This window comes from Mustela erminea, chromosome X, assembly GCF_009829155.1.
Source record: "Mustela erminea isolate mMusErm1 chromosome X, mMusErm1.Pri, whole genome shotgun sequence".
Classification (NCBI taxonomy): Eukaryota; Metazoa; Chordata; class Mammalia; order Carnivora; family Mustelidae; genus Mustela; species Mustela erminea.
In genome coordinates this window covers 92,567,960-92,590,454 of record NC_045635.1, presented here as the reverse complement: position 1 = coordinate 92,590,454, position 22,495 = coordinate 92,567,960, and the positions used below count along the sequence as shown (strand labels likewise).

The following is a 22,495-nucleotide window of genomic DNA, read 5'->3' as shown; positions in this document are numbered from 1 at the left end:
TCCCAAATAAATGAAGATGGCTGTTTCCATGAGGGTGTGGGCAAATAGGCATTCTCATGCACTGTTAGCAGACAATGTCAAGTGGAACAAACTCTATGGAGGGCAACTTGGACATTAAAAATGCCCAAATACTTTCACGTAACAATTCCGCTTTCAGCAGTTTAACCTAATGATCAATTTGCATATGTATGAAGTCGTTTGTTCATGAAGATCTCAACTGAAGCCCTGTTCATGCGAGCAAAATATTGGAAAGAAACTAAATGTGTATTAGTGTGGGCCTGATTAAATACATTATGATCCATCCAAACAAACAAACAAAAAACACTTCATCTGTTAAAAGAAAGAGGTACTGATATAGAATCATCTCTTAGACACAGGCAAATAACAAAATAGGAGATTTATAGTATGTTACCACTCATCTTAAAAGTAGAGTTATGACACAGACACACAGACACACACAAATACACACATACCCAGAGATGGTACAATTGCCCAAATAGCAGGTACATATACAATATATGTGCCCAAATAGACAAGGTAAGGTATTACTCCTCCCCACCTGACCCCCGCCAATTTCTCTCTCAGGAAAAAGGGGAATTGCCTTATATTCAAATCCTTATAAATGCACTATGGTAATTCTCCATATTCATTTATTTTTATCCATGGAGTACTGTATGGGAAAGACACATTAGGATGAAGTATTCTTAGTCAATGCCAGATTTTATGCTCATAGAGACTATCTGTCAGGATTGGATAGGATGTAAATAAATTACTTCTGCAGGTATGATCAGAACTGCAAGTGTTAGATGTCATAAACAAGCTTTTTAAAGGTCACTTTTGAAATTAATGCAGTGAAAAGGGCACCTGTTAGCCCAAGATATGATAGTACGACTATCAAATACAACAGCGAATACAGCTGATTGAAACCTACTCAAAATACAAAGACCTGTGACCTATAACAAGTTTTTTTTTTTTTTAATAAAAGAGAATGCCTCATCCCCCCACTTGGAATAAACTCAAAACACCCTTCTTTGGACTATTTTGGAAGTAAGTTGGGTGTTAACTCCTAACAATGAAATTGGCAATTATCAACTTAAGCATTTATCTTGATTTGCCTGTATAAACTATATTTCAGGGTAACCAAAGACCTTAAGAAGATGAGAGGTAAAGTTCTTTTCAGCAAAAGCATTGTAGTTAATAAAGTGTGGGAGGTAATTTTTAGAAAAGATAAGTTTTAGAAAATCACTATTTACTAGTCCCTAATTTAATTATTGATTTGGGCAATATAGTCATCAATGGATGAAACATTAGATGAAAGACTGATGAGGAACTTTGCATTGAAGGGGACAGGGAGGAGTCCCCATTGAAGCTACTGATCAACCTACTCAGCACTACACAATGGGACAAGCAGTGCCTTCTGATGTAATATGAAATACTCATATGAAGACATCTTGCCAAAAGTTGCACCTGAATCTTATTAAGCCTTTAGAACCAACTTTTTCCATTTAAAGGAAATACAGGGAATAGAGATGCAACTTACATTGACATTGAATGAAATTAACAGGCAAATCCAGAAAGTGGTACATTCTACAAGACAATGACTAGTTTCTTCAGTAAGTCAATGGTAGTGGAAAAAGAAGGGGGACTGCTTTAGAGTGGAGAGATTTAATAGACATGACCCAATGCCATATGTGGATCTTCTTTGGATGCTGATTTGAAGGGATCAACTATAATGCATTTTTTTAGACAACTGGGGAACTCTGATAATAGATAATATCAAGTCACTGTTGAATTTTGTAGGTGTTATTATGGTATTGTAATAATATTAAAATATTGATCAATGTTGAACCAGGGTGATAAGAATAACACAATTCTGTACCATTCTCTCTACTCTTGTGTACGTTTTGAAAATTTGTAACAGAATTTTAAAAAAGTGATAGAGGAGTTATATTGTGAAGATATAAATATACACTTATAAAATAGATTCAGAAAGCAATCATCTTAATATTATAAGAATGTGTAATTGCAACCAGAAATAAAATATCCAGGGATAGAATAATATGTGAGCTCAAAAATATTCAAAATATATATGGATATAATATGTGGATTCAAAAATATTTATATATATTTTTGAATCCACATATTATATCCATATATATTTTGAATATTTTTGAAAAGATGTTAGATGAAATTCAAATGGTCTACTTGGATAACTACTGGCTGTTTCAAAAGGGGGCTCTAATGATTACAAAAACAGTGATATTAAGATACATAGGAAGATTTTGAATTATGCTCCTCATGAAATATGAGAGTAGAAAAATTTCTCCCAATGCACACATTATATAATGTGGCTTTATATATATAAATAAGAGTGATTAACAAGTTAAATATCAGAAATAGATATTCACCATTTGTGTATCCAACAGTTTACATATTCAGATAAGTAAAACACCTGTTTTAAAAATTACATCATTGTGTGACCTCATATTCACACATATGCCGCATGTGTGTGCATGTGTGCCTGCATGCACAGAGAACCCATGGAAGCTTAATGTAAGAATCCCATAACATATCCTTTCTGGAGCTTTCCTTTGTACAAGATAACAAGGAGACTAAGGCACAAGGCTTGGAGGGACATTTGCTTTTCACTTTCTACTCCTGTAAACCTCCTGGTTACACCATGCCCAAATATTACCTACTTAGAAAAAAATCATACAAATAAAAATTACAGTGCAGCTTGTATCTCTCACTATGTTTCATGACACAGTCCCAACAGATCTTTTTTAGCATTATTTCCTGTTACGTCCCCTGCTAAACTGGAGGTTTGTCCATGAGACTGATTTCACTCTTACCCCTGATTTCACTCTTCTGGTCATTCTCTGTTTCTTTCTTTCTCTCTCTCTCTCTCTCTCTGTCTTTTAAAGATTATATTTATTCATTTATTTGACAGAGAGATAGAGACAGAGAGCACAAGCAAGCAAGCAGAGTGGTAGGCAGAGGGAGAGGGAGAAGCAGACTCTCTGCTAAGCAGGGAGCCTGATGCAGGGCTTGATACCAGGACCCTGCCATCATCTTCTGGTCTTTCTGATATTCATTCATCAGATAGTTGTTAAGGATTTCCTTTATGCCAGACACAGTTGTGGGCCCTAGGGATACCAAAGCAGATACAAACTAGAGTCTTAATCCAGTGTTCCTTTGGTTTCCTTCCAGCAAAACTGCCCATAATCCCCACATGTTAAATCCTACACTTTCTCAAGTCATGATTCAAACGCACCCTTCTCTAAGGATCCTTCATTTTACCTTCTCCCTGGCTCTAAATGATCTGCCCCTCCTCCCTTTCCATCCCCGTGGCTCTTGTAATTATGTCATGCTACCTGCCCTATTCTGCTCAACAGAATAACAACTGTAGGTGTCTTTCATCTCTAATGATACCTATTACTGAGCCCTTCACTATGTGCCATGTTGTGCTAAGCACTTAAAATTTTGTTAGTTAACATGGGGTGCAATAATGGTTTCTGGAGTAGAATTCAGTAATTCATCACCTACACACACAATACCCAGTGCTCATCACAAGAGCCCTCTTTAAAGATTTTTTAAAAGATTTTATTTATTTATTTATTTGACAGAGAGAGAGAGAGATCACAAGTAGGCAGAGAGGCAGGCAGAGATAGAGAGGGGGAAGCAGGCTCCCTGCTGAGCAGAGATCAGACCTGAAATCAGACCGGAGCCAAAGGTAGAGGCTTTAACCCACTGAGCCACCCAGGTGTCCCAGCCCTGGTTTATTTCTTGATACAACTTTCCTTCTCTCCCTGTCGGATGTTCTGAAAGACTGTGAGCCTAGAGGTCATTGTGACTCTCAGAACCTGGTTCTTTTTTTTTTTTTTAATTTATTTTTTATTTATTTTCAGCATAACAGTATTCATTATTTTTGCACCACACCCAGTGCTCCATGCAATCCATGCCCTCTATAATACCCACCACCTGGTACCCCAACCTCCCACCCCCGCCCCTTCAAACCCCTCAGATTGTTTTTCATGGGAAGTTAGAGAGGAGAAGGGAGCTGGGGGAAATTGGAAGGGGAGGTGAACCATGAGAGACTATGGACTCTGAAAAACAAGCAGAACCTGGTTCTTAATGACGAAGCTGTTTTAGGTGCATTAAACGAAGCATGCACTCAGGGAAACTTCGCCAAATTAAGTAAGTCATTCATTAAACAGGATCCAAACCATCTCTGAGTTGCATCCTCAAAAATACTTGTCTATTACAATGTTGAAGTGAGAGCAAACATGAAAGCGAAAGAGAAAAGGGGTCTGTTTTCCAGTGCATTCTTATGTAAGAAAAGGCTTTAAAAATGAATTCACATATATTAATGAGAAATCAGTGAGGCCAGCTGCTGACGTCAGTGAACTCAGCCCTCTGTAATCACACGGCTACTGCTTCTGTGAGAATTCTGCAAGAATTCCAGGCGTTGCCAGATAATTTCTGACAAACGCATGTTGTTAATGATAATTTAGAGGATGCCAGGCCTTTTTTCTTTCTTCCTTTCCTTTTTTTTAAATTTTACATACATCTGCTCAAAATATCTAAATTCGGTGGCCAAGTATAGAAGCCGTTTCACAGAAATCTGGTGAAATAATGTCATTTTTAGCCTTCACTCTCAGCGATGGCCTCAAATGATTAGACATGCAATTCTGAACTTGATTTATGGAAGATGGAGGCCAATTCTCTGGCCCTGGGCCTGAATGCTGGGATGGCAGAAACCCATACTGGAAAATTTTAGTTTTCCAAGTAGATGAGGGTGATTAATGGAGAGGTTCTTCTCAAATTGGGCTCCTAAGAGTAAGGGGCTGTGCTCCCTGAAGCTGAAAATGGAATACAGGGACTGATTATTCCTAGCACCAAATGATTACAGACACTGGCTTGAATTTCACCATCATAATAGGTAAAGCAAAACAATAAAAAACACCCAGACTTAATGAAAAGAAAATACAAACTCTATACACTGAGAGCAGAGACGAGTTTGTCTAACTTAGGCCACTAATTCATGGAAAAATCCATTGAGAGCAATTTAAGTAAAAGGAAAATTAAGTTAAGTGGTTTTCATTTTTTGGTCTACAGAGAAATAAATCAATATTTTGCTCACTGACTTTAGAAATTAAGAACAGAGAGCAAAAATCTACAAAAACATAAAACCAAAATTAGTAAATTAAATACAAGCTAAAATCACAGTAAATAAGTAGATTTCAGTTACTAGATTATATCTTAAAAGCTCTTTAGAAGTACATCTTGATTTTATATTACTACCATTTGGGTTGAGTGTATGTGCGAAAAGGGGCAGTACAAGACGAAGCCAGCACAAATGAAAAAGACAGCCGCGTAGCAACCACAAGTGCCCAAGAGATAAGGCATCAGATCAAGTTATTATGAGAACAAAGAGATGAAGACACATCAAGAAAGAGAAAGAGATAGGGAAATAGAACAGAAAGTGCAAAACAGACAAGTATATACACACAAAAAGAGAGACAGAAGAAGGAGAGCTAGAAAGACAAACATTTTCTTGTTTGTTTCACAAATATTTACTGAGGCAAAAACAGATCCAGAAAATGGGAGAAGCAGGCAGGAGAAGCTCCGTAGGTCTTTGACCTTGACCATGTAAACTCTTGCTGTTGACCGAAATTGTGCAAAATTGTTTCCTTTGAGTGGGGGGCTACTAAGCACTAAAGCCCTGTGCCAGATACCAAGGGAGACAAAGGGAGGAATAAGATAGACTGACTTCCTACCCTCTAAGGACTTATTTAAAAGCTGAACTGGGCATATGAGTGAACTATATACTGGTTTCAACATTCTTTGAAATGATGAACTAGCCGGGAATTTAAAACAGACCTTTCCACAGTGGCAGGCAGGATTTCTGCTTTGACTTTTCAATTTAGATTATAAAGGTTTTACAGAATTATGGAGAAATACAGAACTTTCCTTTTGCACCTTCAGACGTCAGAGGCATAAATAACCAGGAGGGGAAATCTCTTTGGTATGCAAAGTTGCTTGGCGGCCTAATCTTTGTCCTTGGAGAAATCAGCCTTGCTTCATTACCTGGTATCTGGGAGATATTTGAAACCATTTCTTACTTTTTTTCTTTTTTAAATTCAATGCTATTTTTGGCTCAGTTGGGTCTTAGTGGGAAAGAACAATCAAAACAAAATTGTAACATCTTTCACTTCCCACTCCCCAAAAAACCAACTCCTGAAACAAACCTACTTTTTTGAAAAAAATAAACAAATAACTCCCATTTAGACCTACAACTAAAGCAGCCCTGCCCTTTAGAAATAGAAGGAGAGCCTGTTTTAAATTTGGGGGGGGGGAGCTATAATCTAAAAAGATTAAAAGATAAAATTAATTTTGATAACACACTATGGGTATGTAAATACAAATTACTACATTGTATGCATGTAAAATACCACTTCAACATGTAACCAATATATAATTTATTGAGATATTTTATATCATTTTTTCCTCCTAAGTTTTTGAAATCAGTGGACATTTTAGACTTGTAGCATATCTCAATTTGGACTAGCCACACTTCAAGTGCTCAATGGTCAGATGGTTACCATACTGGATGGCAATGATCTGAAATGCAGCTTTTCTGTGGATTGTGTATCCATTCCAATTATTAGCTCCACCAAAACCCAACCAGATTACAGCAAAATCTAAAAGGCAATTTTTGCTTTCTAAGCTCCCTGCTGAATACTGTGTTTTAACTGGCCTTGAGGTGTTTACCTTTTAGGCATAAAGAAAGCAAGTTGAAGTGTGTGTGTGTATACGGACTGGAGAAGGTATGGCTTCCTTACTTAAGTAAAACAACCAGTTCACGAGAAGTTAAGAAGGAAAATTCTAGGTGGGAAATAATGGCTACAAAAGCCAGCCCTGCCCTGCACTCAGGTGAGGGAGACTTGTCTCAGTGTGTTCCCTGTATGCTAATGAATGAACCCCTCTATCAAGCATTTACTACTATAGAATTTAAGTTCTTTGCAGGCCCACATCATTACCTATTACCTACCTGTCTCTCCAGCCCTTAGAGAAGTATCTGGCACACAGTTGGCACTCAATATGTGGGATAAACAAATAAATTAATTTAAATACATATAGTTTCCCATTTGCATCAGACATGTTTCAAGTGCTCCACTGCCACCTGTACTACTGGCTATTGTATGGGACAGCACAAATAGAGAACATCTCCATCATCACAGAAAGTTCTGTTTAGATAACAGCGGTCTAGAGCAATTGGCAGAAATACTATTTGACTGGTTAGGTGACAGTGGTCACCAGAGACTATAAAACTCTTCTTTTTTCCTCCATGAGCAAGTAAGAATACCAGTGATATCAAATGACAAAGCAAAATAAAAAGCACAAATATTTTAACCCCTAAAAATTTCAAATGCAACAGCATTATGGTTTCCACTGGAAGAAGAAACTTGGCCATCTGTTTCTGCCTGAGTTTCTGCCTCCCTCTTCTGGTTTTCTTATCATAAGAAAGAAACCAGCATGTTCCCCCACAAGTGCCACAAGACTCTTACGCCCTAGCCAAAATATCTAATGAATGCTTTCCCTTATTTTCTGAGATAAGTTGGCAATTTCAAAAGAAACTTTAGTACAGAAGCTAAAGTGGGAAAATAAATAAAAAATAAAAATCATGAAAAATTGTCAAGCTTATGTACAACATACAATTTTCTGAACCTAAGAATCCAAGGAAAAGCAGTGAATTACCTGAAGAAGAAACTGTCCATTCCCTTATCTGAAAATAGAACTTCACTGGCTGAAAGGCTAGCATAATTCTGTAGGCACATTAGCTGTATCCTTTTCTTTTCAGCCAGGAGACCTCTGGGGTGCCATCTTGGTTCCTGGCATATAGTAGTTGACGCATCTAAATATCTTGTCTCCTTCCCCATTTAAGGATACCTCTTAAGAACACTTCATTTGACTTTAAACAAAACATTTCCCTGTTTCAAACATTGTAGCCCACTCAGTTTCACACTAAGATCTGAGAAACATACCTAATTACAGTTGACTTAGAGAACAGATGACCCCCATCTTTAGCTCTAGTGATTGATCTGGTCCTGTGGTTCTCTTTTCTAGGTGAGGATCAGGATTTCTGAGGATCTTTCCCAAAGTTCAGATTCCTAAGTCCCCACTCCAGACTTCTGAATCAAATCTCTGACAACCAGGCCTGGGGATCTTTATTCTTAATAAACATGCTAAGTGAAAATTCTGTACTCCATCTCCTTTAGGGATTGTTAATCTCTTTCCTCCTTACTTGAAGAGTCAACTCTGCCCCCCTCTGGACTATTAGGTTAAGGAGTTCTTCTGCCTCCACTCTGTCACTGTACAGTTTCACAATGAAACAGGATTGGAAGCCCAATATCTATACAGATGTAAGGGGGACAGGGATAAAAGGAGTTTTCATGTGAGTCAGAGGTTTCTATAACTCTACTGCTTTTCCAGAGAAATCAGTTTGGATCTTCTAACTCTATGAGATTCAAATGTCCAAAAACAAATAGCTCTCAGCCCGACATTAATGCAGATTCCAGCAAGATGTCTTGCTATATTAATTAACAGTCAGTCTGTCAACTAGAAAGACCAATATTGAGAATGCAGAACTTGAAATAACCCAGGTTTGCTATTGAATATGAATGTATATCTCTGGTGCTTATCTTTTGATATTTTAAATAACAATCACTTACCCTTGACCTATTTTTTCAAATCTTGTGTATTTTTTCTTTGGGTCACCAACACTCACAATGCTTCCTGAGTATGGGGGTGGGGGGAGAGGAAGAAAGAGAGAGAGAGAGAGAGAGAAGATTTAAATTGGGTGGTTGATTTCCCTTTATTTAATACTAAAAATTACAATGCCACAGTCAATGACAAACAAAACATCAGAGCAGTATTTTCATGTATTTTCTATAATTTTTATGGCTAATAATATGTTTTAAGTTAAAGTAACAAACAGTAATATATTAATTAAAATAGTAGTAATAACCTGTGCTATTTTATATTCAAAATTGATGATGTTTGAGAAACAAAAAGGACTGAACAAAACTCAACATTTATAAAAAGTTCGCATAAAAGGATACTGTAGATCAGGAGATACAAACATCTAAGAACTTGCACGAACTATTTGATAAAATCACTATCTTCTCTGAATTGGAGAGAAATTGAGTGCTACACTATATTCAGTTCTGCTGGACAAATATCTCTTGAGCCATGACTATGTACCCAGTACTGCGCTAAGAGTGATGGGGTCTAATAAAGAACAAAGTTGACTCATAAAGCAACGAGACTCATGCTTTCTGAAATCCTACACCCCCAAACCCAGAACCCTCCCTGCACTCCACTTTTTAGTAATAACTTTACTGGAATATGACTTCCATACCATAAAAGCTCACTCATTTAAAGGGTGCAATTCATCGGTGCTCCCAAATGTATGAAGCGAACACTGACAAGAGTGAAGGGAGCTATTGACAGCAACACAATAATGGTGGGAGACTTTAATTAATAGCTTGCTTTCAATAATGGATTGAACAACCTTAGAGAAGATTGGCAAGGAAATGGAGGACACAAACAACACTACGGATCCATTAGAGCTAATACATTGATGGAACTCCTCACTCAGCAACTGAGGAATACACATTTCTTTCAAGTGGACATGGAACATTCTCCAGGACAGAGCACATGTTAGGCAGCAAAGCAAGCCTTAGCAAATTTTACGAGGTTGAAATCGTACACAATGCCTTTTCTAATCATAATGGATACAAACTAAAAATCAATAGCAGAAAGACAACGGGAAAATCCCAAGATATTTAACTAAGACATGCGTGAAAGAAGATACCTCAAGAGAAATTTAAAAATACTTTGAACTAAATGAAAATTAAATACAATCTATCAAATTACGTGGGATGTAGCAAAAGCAGTGCCCAGTATTTTTTTTTAAAGGAAAAAAATTAAGTGTACAATTCAATGGATTTTCATAACTTTTTTGAGTTACGAAAATTTATTTAATTTCACCATAATCTCATTTTAGGAGGTTTTGATCATCCCAGAAAGAAACCGTGTACCTGTTCGCAGTCACTGTTCATCCATCCCTCCCCATAGGCAACCACCAATCTACTTTGTGTTTCTATAGACTGTTCTAAACATTGGAGAATAAGGTGGTTTATAACCATGCAAGAAAAACATTAAATTTATCATGTTTGGCTATGGGAAACAAATATTGGGGTTTTTTTATTTCACAATACCAAATTCAGTACTCAGAGGATGAATACACCACTACCGCTCAAAACAAATCTAAAAGAAGTGCCATTGGCCCTTCAATGCAGGGCTTGAATGAATGCAGAAAAATTCTGGGCCATAACAGCATCATGGGAATACAGGTTTAGGTTCTCAAGTGGATTACCTTGAACAGAATCATTTATCTGGATGTCTCTGCACACCCCCCTCCTTTTTTTTTAAAGCAAGCATATTGGTACCATTACCTTTGACTTATATCTAACTATCATGGCTCTATTCCAAAGAAGTGTAGTGTCAATAGGATAAGATTTACAGCATGAACTATTTAAGAGAAGGTCTCTACATTCTATCTCCTAATGTCTTCTCTTATTCATTCCCTCCTCTTCATGCCCAAGGCCAGTGCCATTGTTCAGGCCCTTAACACCTCTTTTCCAAACAATTGCACTAGTCCTTAGCTACCTCAACACTCAACCTTCTTTATCTTCCACAATGCTTTAGGAATAGGGTCACCATACAGTTCACAAACCAAGACTTTCCTGGGTAAGCTGATATGTACAGTTGCCCTTCTTCAGAATGATTTCACTCTTCCTTACAATGCCTCAAAATTTCCTCCTTGCTACATAATCAAGTCCAAATTTCTTAGTCTGGCATAGAATGCTCTTTACTGTCTAGCACCAACCAATGCCTACCTAACAAGACTAATCTCATATAATTCCTCTACTCTCCATCCCTCCTACTTTAAATCCTAGTAATGCTATCACTATCGAAGGTTTAGGTCTTTGCAGATGCTCCCCCTTTTCCTTTTCTATCTAACCCACAAATTCCTATTTATTACTTAAACATTATCTCGTCATCCTAATTTTTTAATTCTTCTCTGATCCCTCTAATAAGGTTCTCATGTTTCTTCTTGAGGGCAAAAACCTTGTCTTTTCTTCTCCATAACTTCAGTGTCTAGAACAATGGCTGTCACTGAACAGATATTTATTGACCAAATGAATGAGGACAAGAAAGTATATATTTGAGTGCTAAACTGTGTGCTATAAACAATACCTAGTGTTCAGACCTACCAGTAGATGGTATACCTTGAAATAAAAATAAATGTTTCAGTCCTGGACTGTTTATCAAGCTGTTAGATTTGTTGGTGGTGGGGGTGGTGGTTTGTTTTTTCATAACACAAGTCCATGTTTCAGTGAAGTTAAATAAGACATACATGATATGTGAGTTGTTATAATGCTTTTTCTCTTGCATTTCCAATCTCAGTCCACTGAACTACTGTCTATCCACTCAGTAGCCCAAATCACAAATCTGGGAGTCCGATCTGGCTCATTCCTATCATTCACTACCTCCATGCGGCTGTCCTCCAAGTTCTGAGCCTGCATCTGTTTACCTCCCAGAGACCTTGTCAATCTGTCCCTTCCTCATTCCTACTGTTCTAGTTGGGCCCTCATTGTTTTTGTCTGGGCTATTCTAACAGCCTCCTCACTGGACTCCCAACTGCTAGCCTCATCACACTCCAATCTGGGCTCCACACTTCAATCTGGCAGGGCGCTCTAAGTGCAAATGCAATCATGTGATTCCCTGGTTCAGAAGTCCTCAAAGCTTCCCCTGATGCCTACAGGGTAAATTTCAAACTCCTTGGCAGGGAGCACAAGGCCCTTCATATCTGACTTTTGCTTCATTCTCCATCTCTTTTCCACCACTTCCCCACTCAGGCCTCATTGCTTTGACCATAACAAACTGCAGGTAATGGTGAGCTCTTGCTTGACAGGTAAGCTTCCTTTCTTAAGACTCTAATCCTTCTACCGACCACCAATGATATAATTAAGTGACATTGAATAAGTTAGCATTCCTGGGCATATGCCTTCATACCATCTAAACTTGCTATTCTCCTGCCTGGAATGTCCTTCTTAAATTTTCAAGCTCCTATTCATGCTTCAGTTTAGCTTCAATGGCGCTTCTTCTAGGAAGACTTCCCTGATTTTTTTTCAAATAAAATTAGTAATTCCCCTTTATTCTACTGTATCTCCTCTCTCTCTTTCTGTCTCTCTTGCCTTTTCACTTACAGTACTTCTCTATACTTAATACACCATGTATCCATCTTTATATATTTGACATCCCCTTATAAACTATGTCTAAAGGACAAGAGTCAGATCTCACTCATTTGTGTATCCTTAGCACCTCCCCAAACAATGTTGTGTGAGAAATACATTAGTTACTCAATTACTGTCTGTTGCATTGAACTCAAATGCAATTAGGCATTTCCTTTTGTGAATGCCCCATATTTTAAGAAAGGGGTTGGAGAATGTATTTTACTTGAGTTACATCTACAGAATGTCACCTTAATTTAACAATTTCTGAATTGCCACTTCACCTTTCAAATCGTCTTACAGATTTCTACATCACTGAGAACTATCCTTATTCAAGTCAGCTGTTAATGGATAAAGGCCTGGACTTGCTTCTTTTTGTCTTTTCTTTCTTTCTTTCTTTCTTTTTTTTTTTTTGTAATGAAATGACAATTTGAAAGTCACTTGAAACCATCATTTTATTAAGGAGTTTATAGTCTTCTAAGAAAGTTATACTATTAAGTTGCTGAGCAAACTCTTTTCCATAGACTGAACAAAAGCAAATAAGCTTCAGCCCAAGCCACTTTCTGAATTATGACCAATTTCAATTGGCAGGGTTCAGTTAATGAGGTTTTATGGTAGTAAATTACTCAACCTTTATTTCCTTGGAATGCAGAGTTTTAAAAAAAAACAACTGGAAATAAATCCTTTCATGAGGATTTCCAAAAGACAGCCATTTTGATGAGCTCCTGCCTCTGGATTGAACTGCTGTTCAAATAAAATGGCGTCTCCACACCCACTACCCTTCACAGGAGAGTGTGTGCTGCCATCTACTGATGTGAGGCAAGTGCACAGGAGGTCTTGTTTATGATTCCCAATCACAAAACAAGCTTTTCAAGTGACCTCTTTCATCAGAGCCACTGTAATCGGTTTTTATAAATTACGCTAAGGAAAGGGAAGAAAAACCCCACTGTGACACGACAGGGGAAAACAGTGACAAAAATGAGCAACTCAAAATCAAAAGGATAAAAAAAAAAAAAAGCCGCACCAAAACAATTTTCCTACCAGGGCAATTTCTTAAATAAGAAGCCAACTATTAATTTGAAAGTATGAGGACTTAAGAAATGACTAAATAGTAGTATTTGAAAGTAGGGTTCATGGTGTGGTTTCAGTGACAGAAAATCTTACCAGGGTATTTTCCTACATATTAAGCTAAGTTGAACTCTGACCATTGAAAAGATTATTCCTTTAGCATACTGAGGAGGTTTGGATTCCTGAGAAAAAAGCAAAAATAATTCTCTAAATTAATATTAGTCCATCTGAGGGGGAAATTAGAAGAGTTTTGAGTGGGGAACACTGGAGAAGGGGAGGGACAAGAAGAGGTGATGGTGGGGCCCAAAATAAATTTCCTGCCTTGTACCATTTTGCTGACAGTGCCTTTTGGAAATTTTCTCTAAAATGTAGGGGTTTCTTTATTTTCCAACAGATTCAGACAGACCACAATGAACAAGCCAGACCCAGGCTATCTGTCTGTGTAAAACTGAAAGATGATCTGTTTATTTCAGCTATTAATGATCCCATAGTCTGGCCCCCACAATCAGCAACTGTGTAGAAGAGGAATAGTCTGGCGGCTCTGTGGTCTGGGCTGCCCACCTCACAGTAATTGGATCCCTGAGCCCAAAGATGGCTGCCCTCCCTCCTTCCCCATGCTTTTGGTGGGATCTGCTCTGGTATGGGCTATAGGCTCTTCCTCGACCTCTCTGGCTCCCAGCCTCCTCTCCTTTGCCTCTTAGCACAGGCTCATTGACTCCTTCCCTAAGCTCCAAAGGGGGCCTTGATTCTCTCAATCACTTCTGTATAAGGACCATGCATCTTAGCTCATTGCTGGTTTCAAACATTCTGTCCCACTGGGCGACCCCTACTTTTTTATGTTGCAAAATATGGTGGCTCTCATTTGACAAAAATAATATGATTAAATGTGTACTACTATTTATTGTGTTAGGTGTCTTACATACTTTACCTTGTTTAGTCCTCACCAAATCCCTATCACATTGGTACTAGTACTACTTCCATTTTTCCAATGAAGAAACTGAAATTCAGAGGAGTTGACTGACTGGCCTAAGGACACACAGCTAGTCTGGGCCTATGACTCAGACTCCCTTATGATTCATTCCAAAGCCCGGTCTAGTGTACGATCTTACTAAGGCTTTACATTCATGTAATAAAATGGTAATTACCATTTACTGAGCACCTACTGTGTACGAGGGACTGTGGCTGTGGTTTTTATATGCCTGATTCTCATTTAATTATTATTATTATGCCATGACATTGGTACTATTGATATCTCCATATTTTTCTTTTTAGATGAGGAAAAAGAGGTCAAGGAAAGTTAAATCACTTGCCCAGAGGAGCACAAGAAAGGGGCTTGTCATTTCTGACTCCAATACTTGTCTTCTTAGTCACAGGTTGAGTTACATAAAATCCATCCTATAGGGGTATCTAGGTGGCTCAGTCATTAAGCATCTGCCTTCTTCTCAGGTCATAATCCCAGGGTCCTGGGATTGAGCCCTGTGTCAGTTTCCCTGAGCCTGCTTCTCCTTCTGCCTCTTGTTTCCCTCTTTCTTTCTGTGTGTCAAATAAATAAATAAATAAAATCTTTTTAAAAAAAATCCATCCTATAGACAGAATGCTCAAATGCCATTATGATTCTTATCTCTGATGCTCAGAGGTGTGAAATAAATCATCTGAACTTATAGAGTGAGGCTGTGGCAGAGAGAGAAGGCACATAGGGGGTGCAGATGCAGCAGAAGTAGGAAAGACCCACTTTGCAGACTTTGCAGTATAGCTCAGCCTGGACCGCTTCATGAAAAGCATTCTACCATTTCTCTGTAGGTTCTCCCTGCCAAGATCTGGAAGCATGAAGTCAGATTGGCAGTTACAGGTGGCCTACAGACCAGAGAGAAAGTGAGTCTCCCAAAGCCCGAGCAGTTTCAAGTTGAGAAGAAAACACCCAATCCTTCATTTATAAATGTAGTCAAAGGCAGCTTACTCCTCTTCATCATGTTGCTCAGGGCAGGGCAGAATACACAAGCAATGAGAGTGACCATGGTTCAGGCACCATTACAGTCTTCAAGGAAAGCCACATTTTGGCACAAGAGAAGAATGCTCGTCTCTCTGTCAGTAAGTATAAGAAACCTAAAAATACATCTGCATTCTCATAAATCAATTAAGATCTGAAACAAAGACCCATCATAGTCTTTTTTTTAATGAAAGCAAAGCTGTCAGATTTTAAAAATCTAATAAAATCTCACAGGGTCATGTCTACATGTATAAAATAAAGAAAAGATTTGAGGTAACTGTCTGAATAATTGAATAGGAATTATTCAGAAAAGTCTTTCTTTTACCTTCCCTCTTCTATATATAGAGAGTTGGGATATGCAGAAGCAAAGTGGGTTAATAGAACTAGTGTAACCTTTGAAGGCAAACAGAGTTGAGTTCAAACTCGGGTTCCACCACTCATTTTAGTTTGGTAACCTGGTCTCTTTATTTTTTTGAGGCTTAATTTCAGCGATCTATAAAATGAGGATATTTAAATCTACCCCAAGATATTATGAAAATTAAACCTTACCATGTATGTAAAGTGGCCAGCACTGAGAAATCTCAATAGATGCAAATTATTACTACTGTTATTAGAGCAAATAGTAGGTATTAGCACCAGAGGCATATTTAATCATGTAAAGTCAGATGGCTGAAGTCCCAGTGATTCCGGTTCCAAACGCTCACTGCCAACCTTTGCCTTTCCAAATACATCTAGCTCAGAATGTCTCAACCTCAACACTACTGACATTCGGGGCTGAATAATTCTTTGTCACAGAAGGGAAAGGAGCAGCATGTCTTTAGCAACGTAGAGATTTTCGAAACATACCTAGTCTCTATCCACTACAGGCCAGTAGCCTTCCCTGTGCTGTGACTATAAACATGTCTCTGGATATTGCCAAGTATTTCCTGGAGGGGCAAGATGGCCCCACAAGCACTTATGCAGTTTCCCTGAGGTATCCAGTGGGAAACACTCTCTTCCTTTCCTGAGGTGAGATGGAAATTTGCATGAAACCAGACAGCTTCCTTTTCTCTAATTGTATTACATTATTGAATCTTATTATCCAAATAAAATTGTAAGTTTCCTGATGGCAGGAAATTGTTTTTCTATGGTTTCCTCCAAAGCTTCTTACATAGAAAAGACAAGCAGGGACTCAGTCAAGGTACATGTTTTTTTGCTCACTCTTTCATTCATTCACTCAAAAAACGTCTGTTAAATACCTTTATGTACCAAGCACCTTTTTTTAAAGAGCTGGACATTCAGGGAAAGGAGACACAGTCCTCTCCCATTTGAGTTGGGGTTCGAAGGATGAAGAGGAGTTAGTAAGACGGAGGGCACTGATTGTAGATAACCAGAAATGTGTTAGATGCTTCTGTATCATGAGTTTAATGACTGTGCTTCACAGACCTTTGGCTCTTCTCAGCAGACAATGTCTTTTTCTTAAATCTCCTCCATCCAGAAAGCTAACTGAAAGAGGATTGTTTCGTGAAACTGGAGTGAGTGTGTATGCACAAGTGTGTACACAATCATGACCCCAGGGGAGGGAGTTTGGGAGCATTTGCTGGCCCTGTTCCCCTTTTCCACATAGAAATGCTCCTAAGTTAAGGGAAAAGACTATATTACTATGGCTGCTGGTTTTGATTGACTGCATTGAGCCCTGAGCTTGCCTTATCTATTGTGATGGATCATTTGGGAGACCTCGGGGGATGATCAAAAGATATGTCATCAGATTATTTTATTCTTTTCGGGAGCATCATTTTAAAGTAAAACACTGTTTAATTCATCATGTCAAGTTTTCACCTTAATTGATTTTATCAAGTGAAAATATTTAGTTTCTGTCAAATTTGGAGCATGGGGGAAGGAGTGATTTGGAATACAGAGCAAGTTCAAACTTTTACATCTTTTGACTTCAGGCAGTCTGGAGTTCATGCAAGGAGGCCCAAACTTTGAAAAGATCAGTACCCACTTTAAATGTTTTACAAGAGACCATCCCATGAAGAAATGATGGCAGAAAACAAAAGAAATCAAAACAAAATACTCCCCAAACTCACTTAGCTTCTCTAGGATCTCCTCGTCTGTCATCTTAGATTTTTTCCTTTGCCGATCCGTGTTTCTGTACAAAGTACTGGAGTTGGCATTCTCAGCAGAAGGTGGTGTGACCTCTTTATTTGGTGCTGCTGGTGAAGCAATGGATTCCAGCACAGAACGAGTGTAGATCTTAAAGATAAGAAAACAATTCTATGATGAAAACAGTAGGCCAGGAAAAGGATTATGAAGTCAAGATGTTGTCATGGCAATGAGGTTTTATTTTTTTTCATTAACACAAAATTTTAAAGCAGCTTTTGGTTCACAGTCAAGTTGAAAGGAAGGTACAGATTTCCCAACTGCCCTCTGTGCCCACACATCATAGCCTCCCCCATTGCCAACACCCCCTGCCCAGTGTAGGACATTCGTGACAACTGATGAACCTACACTGATGTGTCATAATCACCCAAAGTCCATGGTTTACATACAGTTCTCTCTTAGGATATACATTCTATAGGTTTGGACAAATGTATAATGATGTGTATCCGCCACGATGGCAATGGAGTTTTGTTATTTCCCCAAGAATCCTCTGTGCCTTGACTATTCATTCCACCTCCATGCCCCAACCCCGACCCCTGGTGAGTTTTTAAAGTAAAGTGATTAATTAATTATTAAGCAAGAGCTTTAAGTTGCTTCAAATATACTGTTCTTGAAAGCTCTCAGGATCCCACCTTCTGAGGTTCCCCATATATGCTGTGCTAATTCTGACCTTGGTGCCCCTGCTTAGGCAGTTCTTCCTACTTGATTCACATGGATTTCCTTCTGTAATTTAACTTCGGTAGCAATCTTATAACTTAGCACTTATTTGCATGTTGTTTGGTATCATTCTCTAATTGTCACGTACCATCTTGTATCCCCAAAGAGCAACCTCAACCAAGGTTGTACCTGATATTCTAGTTCAGGGAACACAGTAGATACTCAATAGGTAGGCGTGGATGGACTAGATTCTGACTCTACAGTTGTTCCAGAGGACATCTTTTGAGTCATTTAGAAACAGTCATTCGTGACTTACTGATTTTGTATGCTCGGGTCTCGGTGCGATAACTGGTGGGGGCTCGTTGTCGTCTTCTTCTTCTTCCTCTTCTTCATCTTCTTCTTCAGACACTGGAGGAGCCAAAGGAGGCTCTGATGCTGTTTTTGTACTCTTATGACAAAAACAAAGTTTAGAGACCAGGTATTAACACCCCATTGTTTTTCTCAGAAATGAGAAAAGGGAAATGGAATATTGGATCACATAGGGATATGAAAAAAAAAAAAACTGCACCTTTTACAAATTAGCAGAGCCTCTACAATTTGGTGACCAGGACTGCCCACATTCCGAGGTAAATTCAGGTCATGGTTTTAAACATCATGACATTTTTTTAAAAAAAATCTTTCTTATTTTCCACTGAGCTCAGAAACAGTGAGCTATTCATTTAGTATTTGAGAGTTCAATGTTTTGGAAATCAATGAATAATATATTTAAAAAATGTTATTAAAGCCTTGAATTTGTACTGGGCCGATTGTCAATTTGTTGATTGATAGTTTGTCGACCAGAAAAGGGCTGTTTTGTGCCTAAAGATCAGAGCATGCATATGGATATGGTATTAATACAGCTCTGCAAATACTCACTAAGTACAAGCAAGCCCATAAATGTTGCTTCCCTGTTCAGCCTCCTGGAAAGAAGCACTCAGAAAATAACAGACATGAAGATCTAAGGAATATTCATCAACATAAATAATTATTCAGTCTTAACCAACAGGTATAAATGGTGCTTTGCAATGTTAAAAACTGCAATACCACCACCAAAAACAACTATCATCGTATCTAGGATCGGTTCTTCATCATTCATATCAATGCAGGGGTAAAAATGGTTCCAAAGCTGAATTTTGAAAGCACCTTGACCATGGTTCTCAAATTGTGGTCCCCAGGCCAGCATCATCACCAGGAACTTGTTAGAAATGCAAATTCTTGGGCTCTACTCACACTAATGAATCATAACTCTGGGAGTGGGGCCTAATAGTGTCTTATGACAAGCCTTCCAGGTGATTCTGGTTCAGGCTCAAGTTTAAAAATCACTGAATGATGATAGAGGTCTGTGTTGTCCATGGCTAATGAACAATTCCAATGTGACTAGTCTGAATTGAGGTGTGTTGTAAGTGTAACATATATATTGCATGTTGAATATATTACATGAAAAAAACTGTAAAATAGTTCCTTGGTGAAAGACATTTCCTTTTATTTTGTGTATATGCTGAAATGATAATATTTTGAATACATTTGGCTAAGTAAAATGTCATTAAAAATTTCATCTATTTCTTTTTTTTTTCTATGTGGTTACTAGAAAATTTAAAGTTACGTATATGGCTTTTATGACATTCATTTCTATTGGAAAGCATTACTATGGATGGTTTTTTATTTTTTGGTGTGTGTGTATGTATTGGTTTTTGGTTGATGCCTTTGGGTATACTGGCTCAAACTAGTCCTAAAAAATAATTTTCATTTCTTGAGGACAAAACTCCTAAGTTAAATGCAGAGAGCCTAATAATAGACTGTAAATTTCAACTATGGTTGAAATTCAACTCAGGTCTTCTACAATCATGTATAAATTGATGGTAGAGCTATAAGATTCAATCATATATCTGATCAGAGATGGCAAGATTTATCTACTGTGCAAAGGAAGACAACTTAGAATTTATAAGAAAGTATTTGAAAGAATATCTGCTTGCCCTGATACACATAATGAGTGGCTCATAGACTGAAATTTATATGCTTAGTTGATATTGGTTTTCTTATTTATACACCTGTAATTTAGTCCTAATTTGTCCAAAAGACCTAAGCTATTATGTTGTACTATAGCTGTGTGGAAAGTGACATGTGTTAATAACATTAAATTGCCAGAAAAAAAAAATCAGTTTCTTCTTGTAAAAGACTAATTCTTCAAGGCACTTCAGTGGGGAAACTTAGAAATTGTTTCTAGTTTATCGGTGTTTGCTTTGAGATTATTTTGTTTCAGAAAGTTCTGCTCTACCTTACGCCAGCTGGGATCAAGAATGCACCCAATCATTGTTCACTGGCAGAAGGGTAGAACTGCATATAAACGGACTACTTGTTATATGGCAAATGAAGCTATCTAATCTATCAGGCAATATGAACTATGGTTAGGAACAGTAAGCGTTCCATAAGCCTACGAAAATATCTAAAGTCAGAAATAAGTCATTGCCTCCAAAATGTAACAAAAAACTTTTAAAATCTAAAGTAAGTAATGTCTAATGACTTGTCTATGAAGTATATATGTCAACTTCACGTAGTGACTTCAATTTAGTAGTTACAGACATTTCACTGCATTAAAAACCAAACTGTAGATTAGATTGTCTTTAGAAACCACTGCTGAGTAGTCATAATGACTTCCAATAAATGATACCTAACCAAAAATTCAATGTTACTTGTAATCACATAATTTCAAAATCAATATTTTAAAAATATCACTTTAAAGAGTTTACAGCAAAAAAAATTATATGGGGCAGAGGTGCCCTTTAATATATTTGATATAACACACCATGTAGTCTCTCCATAAATGAGAATGTATATACAGCCTACAAGGATCTAAAAATGCCCTTTGCCAAATAAAATGGGCCTAGGTCTAGATTTCTCAGACTGGTACAAAGACTAAGCAGTACTACTGACCAAGAGGTAACCATGTACATCTCAATGGTGACTGTTTAACTAAAGAAGAGCTGTCTGCAAAATGTCACTGTTTCTTAACATTCATTACTTAACCTCACTATTCCTGTTTCATATGGGGGACACTCCCCATCTCTGAGGACAGAAAAAGGGCTGTTAGGAAACCTAAAGTTTTTCACCTTCTGAAGGTATGTGGGGGAGGAAGAAGACCAATGTTTCTGTTTATCTGCGGGACCAGACACTATACTATTATGTTGGCTGGTTGGTTGGATAGAATGTGTGGCTTTCAGGGGACATTGTTTTTGTTTGTTTGTTTTTAGATTTTATTTATTTACTTGACATACAGAGAGAGAGAGAGAGAGAGAGCATGCACAAGCAGGGGGAGCGGCAGGCAGAGAGGGAGAAGCAGCCTTCCCCTGAGCAAAGAACCCAATGTGGGGCTTGATCCAGGATCCCAGGATCATGACCTGAGCTAAAGGCAGACACTTAACCAACTGAGCAATGCAAGCGCCCCAGGGGACATTATGTTTTGCATGACAGATGGGCCAGGGAACATGAGCTGACCCAGAACATAGCTAGAACACCAGGTGTTGGTCCTGAGGACTGAAATCAACATAATTTCCTGGCCCCACGTTAAGTAAGAATAGGACCAGGCATACTTACCCATCCCTGTGTAAAGAATACTGGGGCTGGGCCTACTTTCTTTTCCCTGTGTTAAACAGCATCAGGTGAGAGCATATTTTCCTGTTCTTATGTTAAAAACTATGAGAACAAGCAAAACTAGCAGTTTCTTACTTCAAGAAATGCTTATTCTTGGAAGATAAGACTGAACCAACCGAAGCATTTTACTTAGTAAGAATAACAGCTTGTTCACCAAGACTCTTTTGAAGACTCTCACTTCACCAACCTAAAGCTATTTAATCACAAACACTGCACAATCCTAACCTGTACCTTGCCTTGTAAGACCTGCTTTAAAATCACACAGCCATGAGGTGCCTGGGTGGCTCAGTGGGTTAAGCGTCAGGCTCTGGATTTATGCTCCGGTCATGATCTCAGGGAACTGAGACTGAGCCCCACATGGGGCCCATCAGGAAGTCTGCCTCTCTCTCTCTCTCCCTCTGCCCCTCTCCCCCTCAAACAAATAAATAAATGTTTAAAAATAAAATCAAGGCTACTTAGGTGGCTTAGTCAGTTTAGTGTCTGCCTTTAGCGCAGGTCATGATCCCAGGGTCTGGGTACTGAGTCCTAGGTCAGGCTCCCTTTTTATCACAGTCTGCTTCTTCCTCTCTCTCTCTGCCTCCCTCTCTCA

General features: G+C 38.2%; 1 protein-coding gene across 10 annotated transcripts in view; it reads right to left on the bottom strand.

Annotated features, from left to right (window-relative positions):
• Positions 1-22,495, bottom strand: part of PAK3 (p21 (RAC1) activated kinase 3) — a 239,921-nt gene that overhangs the window by 33,204 nt on the left and 184,222 nt on the right. For all 10 annotated transcript variants that reach the window (XM_032330607.1, XM_032330609.1, XM_032330611.1 and 7 more), the window contains 3 exons: positions 18,536-18,667; positions 17,490-17,655; positions 8,736-8,799 (listed from right to left, as the gene is read on the bottom strand). In XM_032330607.1, coding sequence (XP_032186498.1) covers positions 8,736-8,799; positions 17,490-17,655; positions 18,536-18,667 — 362 coding nt within the window. The remainder of the gene's footprint in view (positions 1-8,735; positions 8,800-17,489; positions 17,656-18,535; positions 18,668-22,495) is intronic.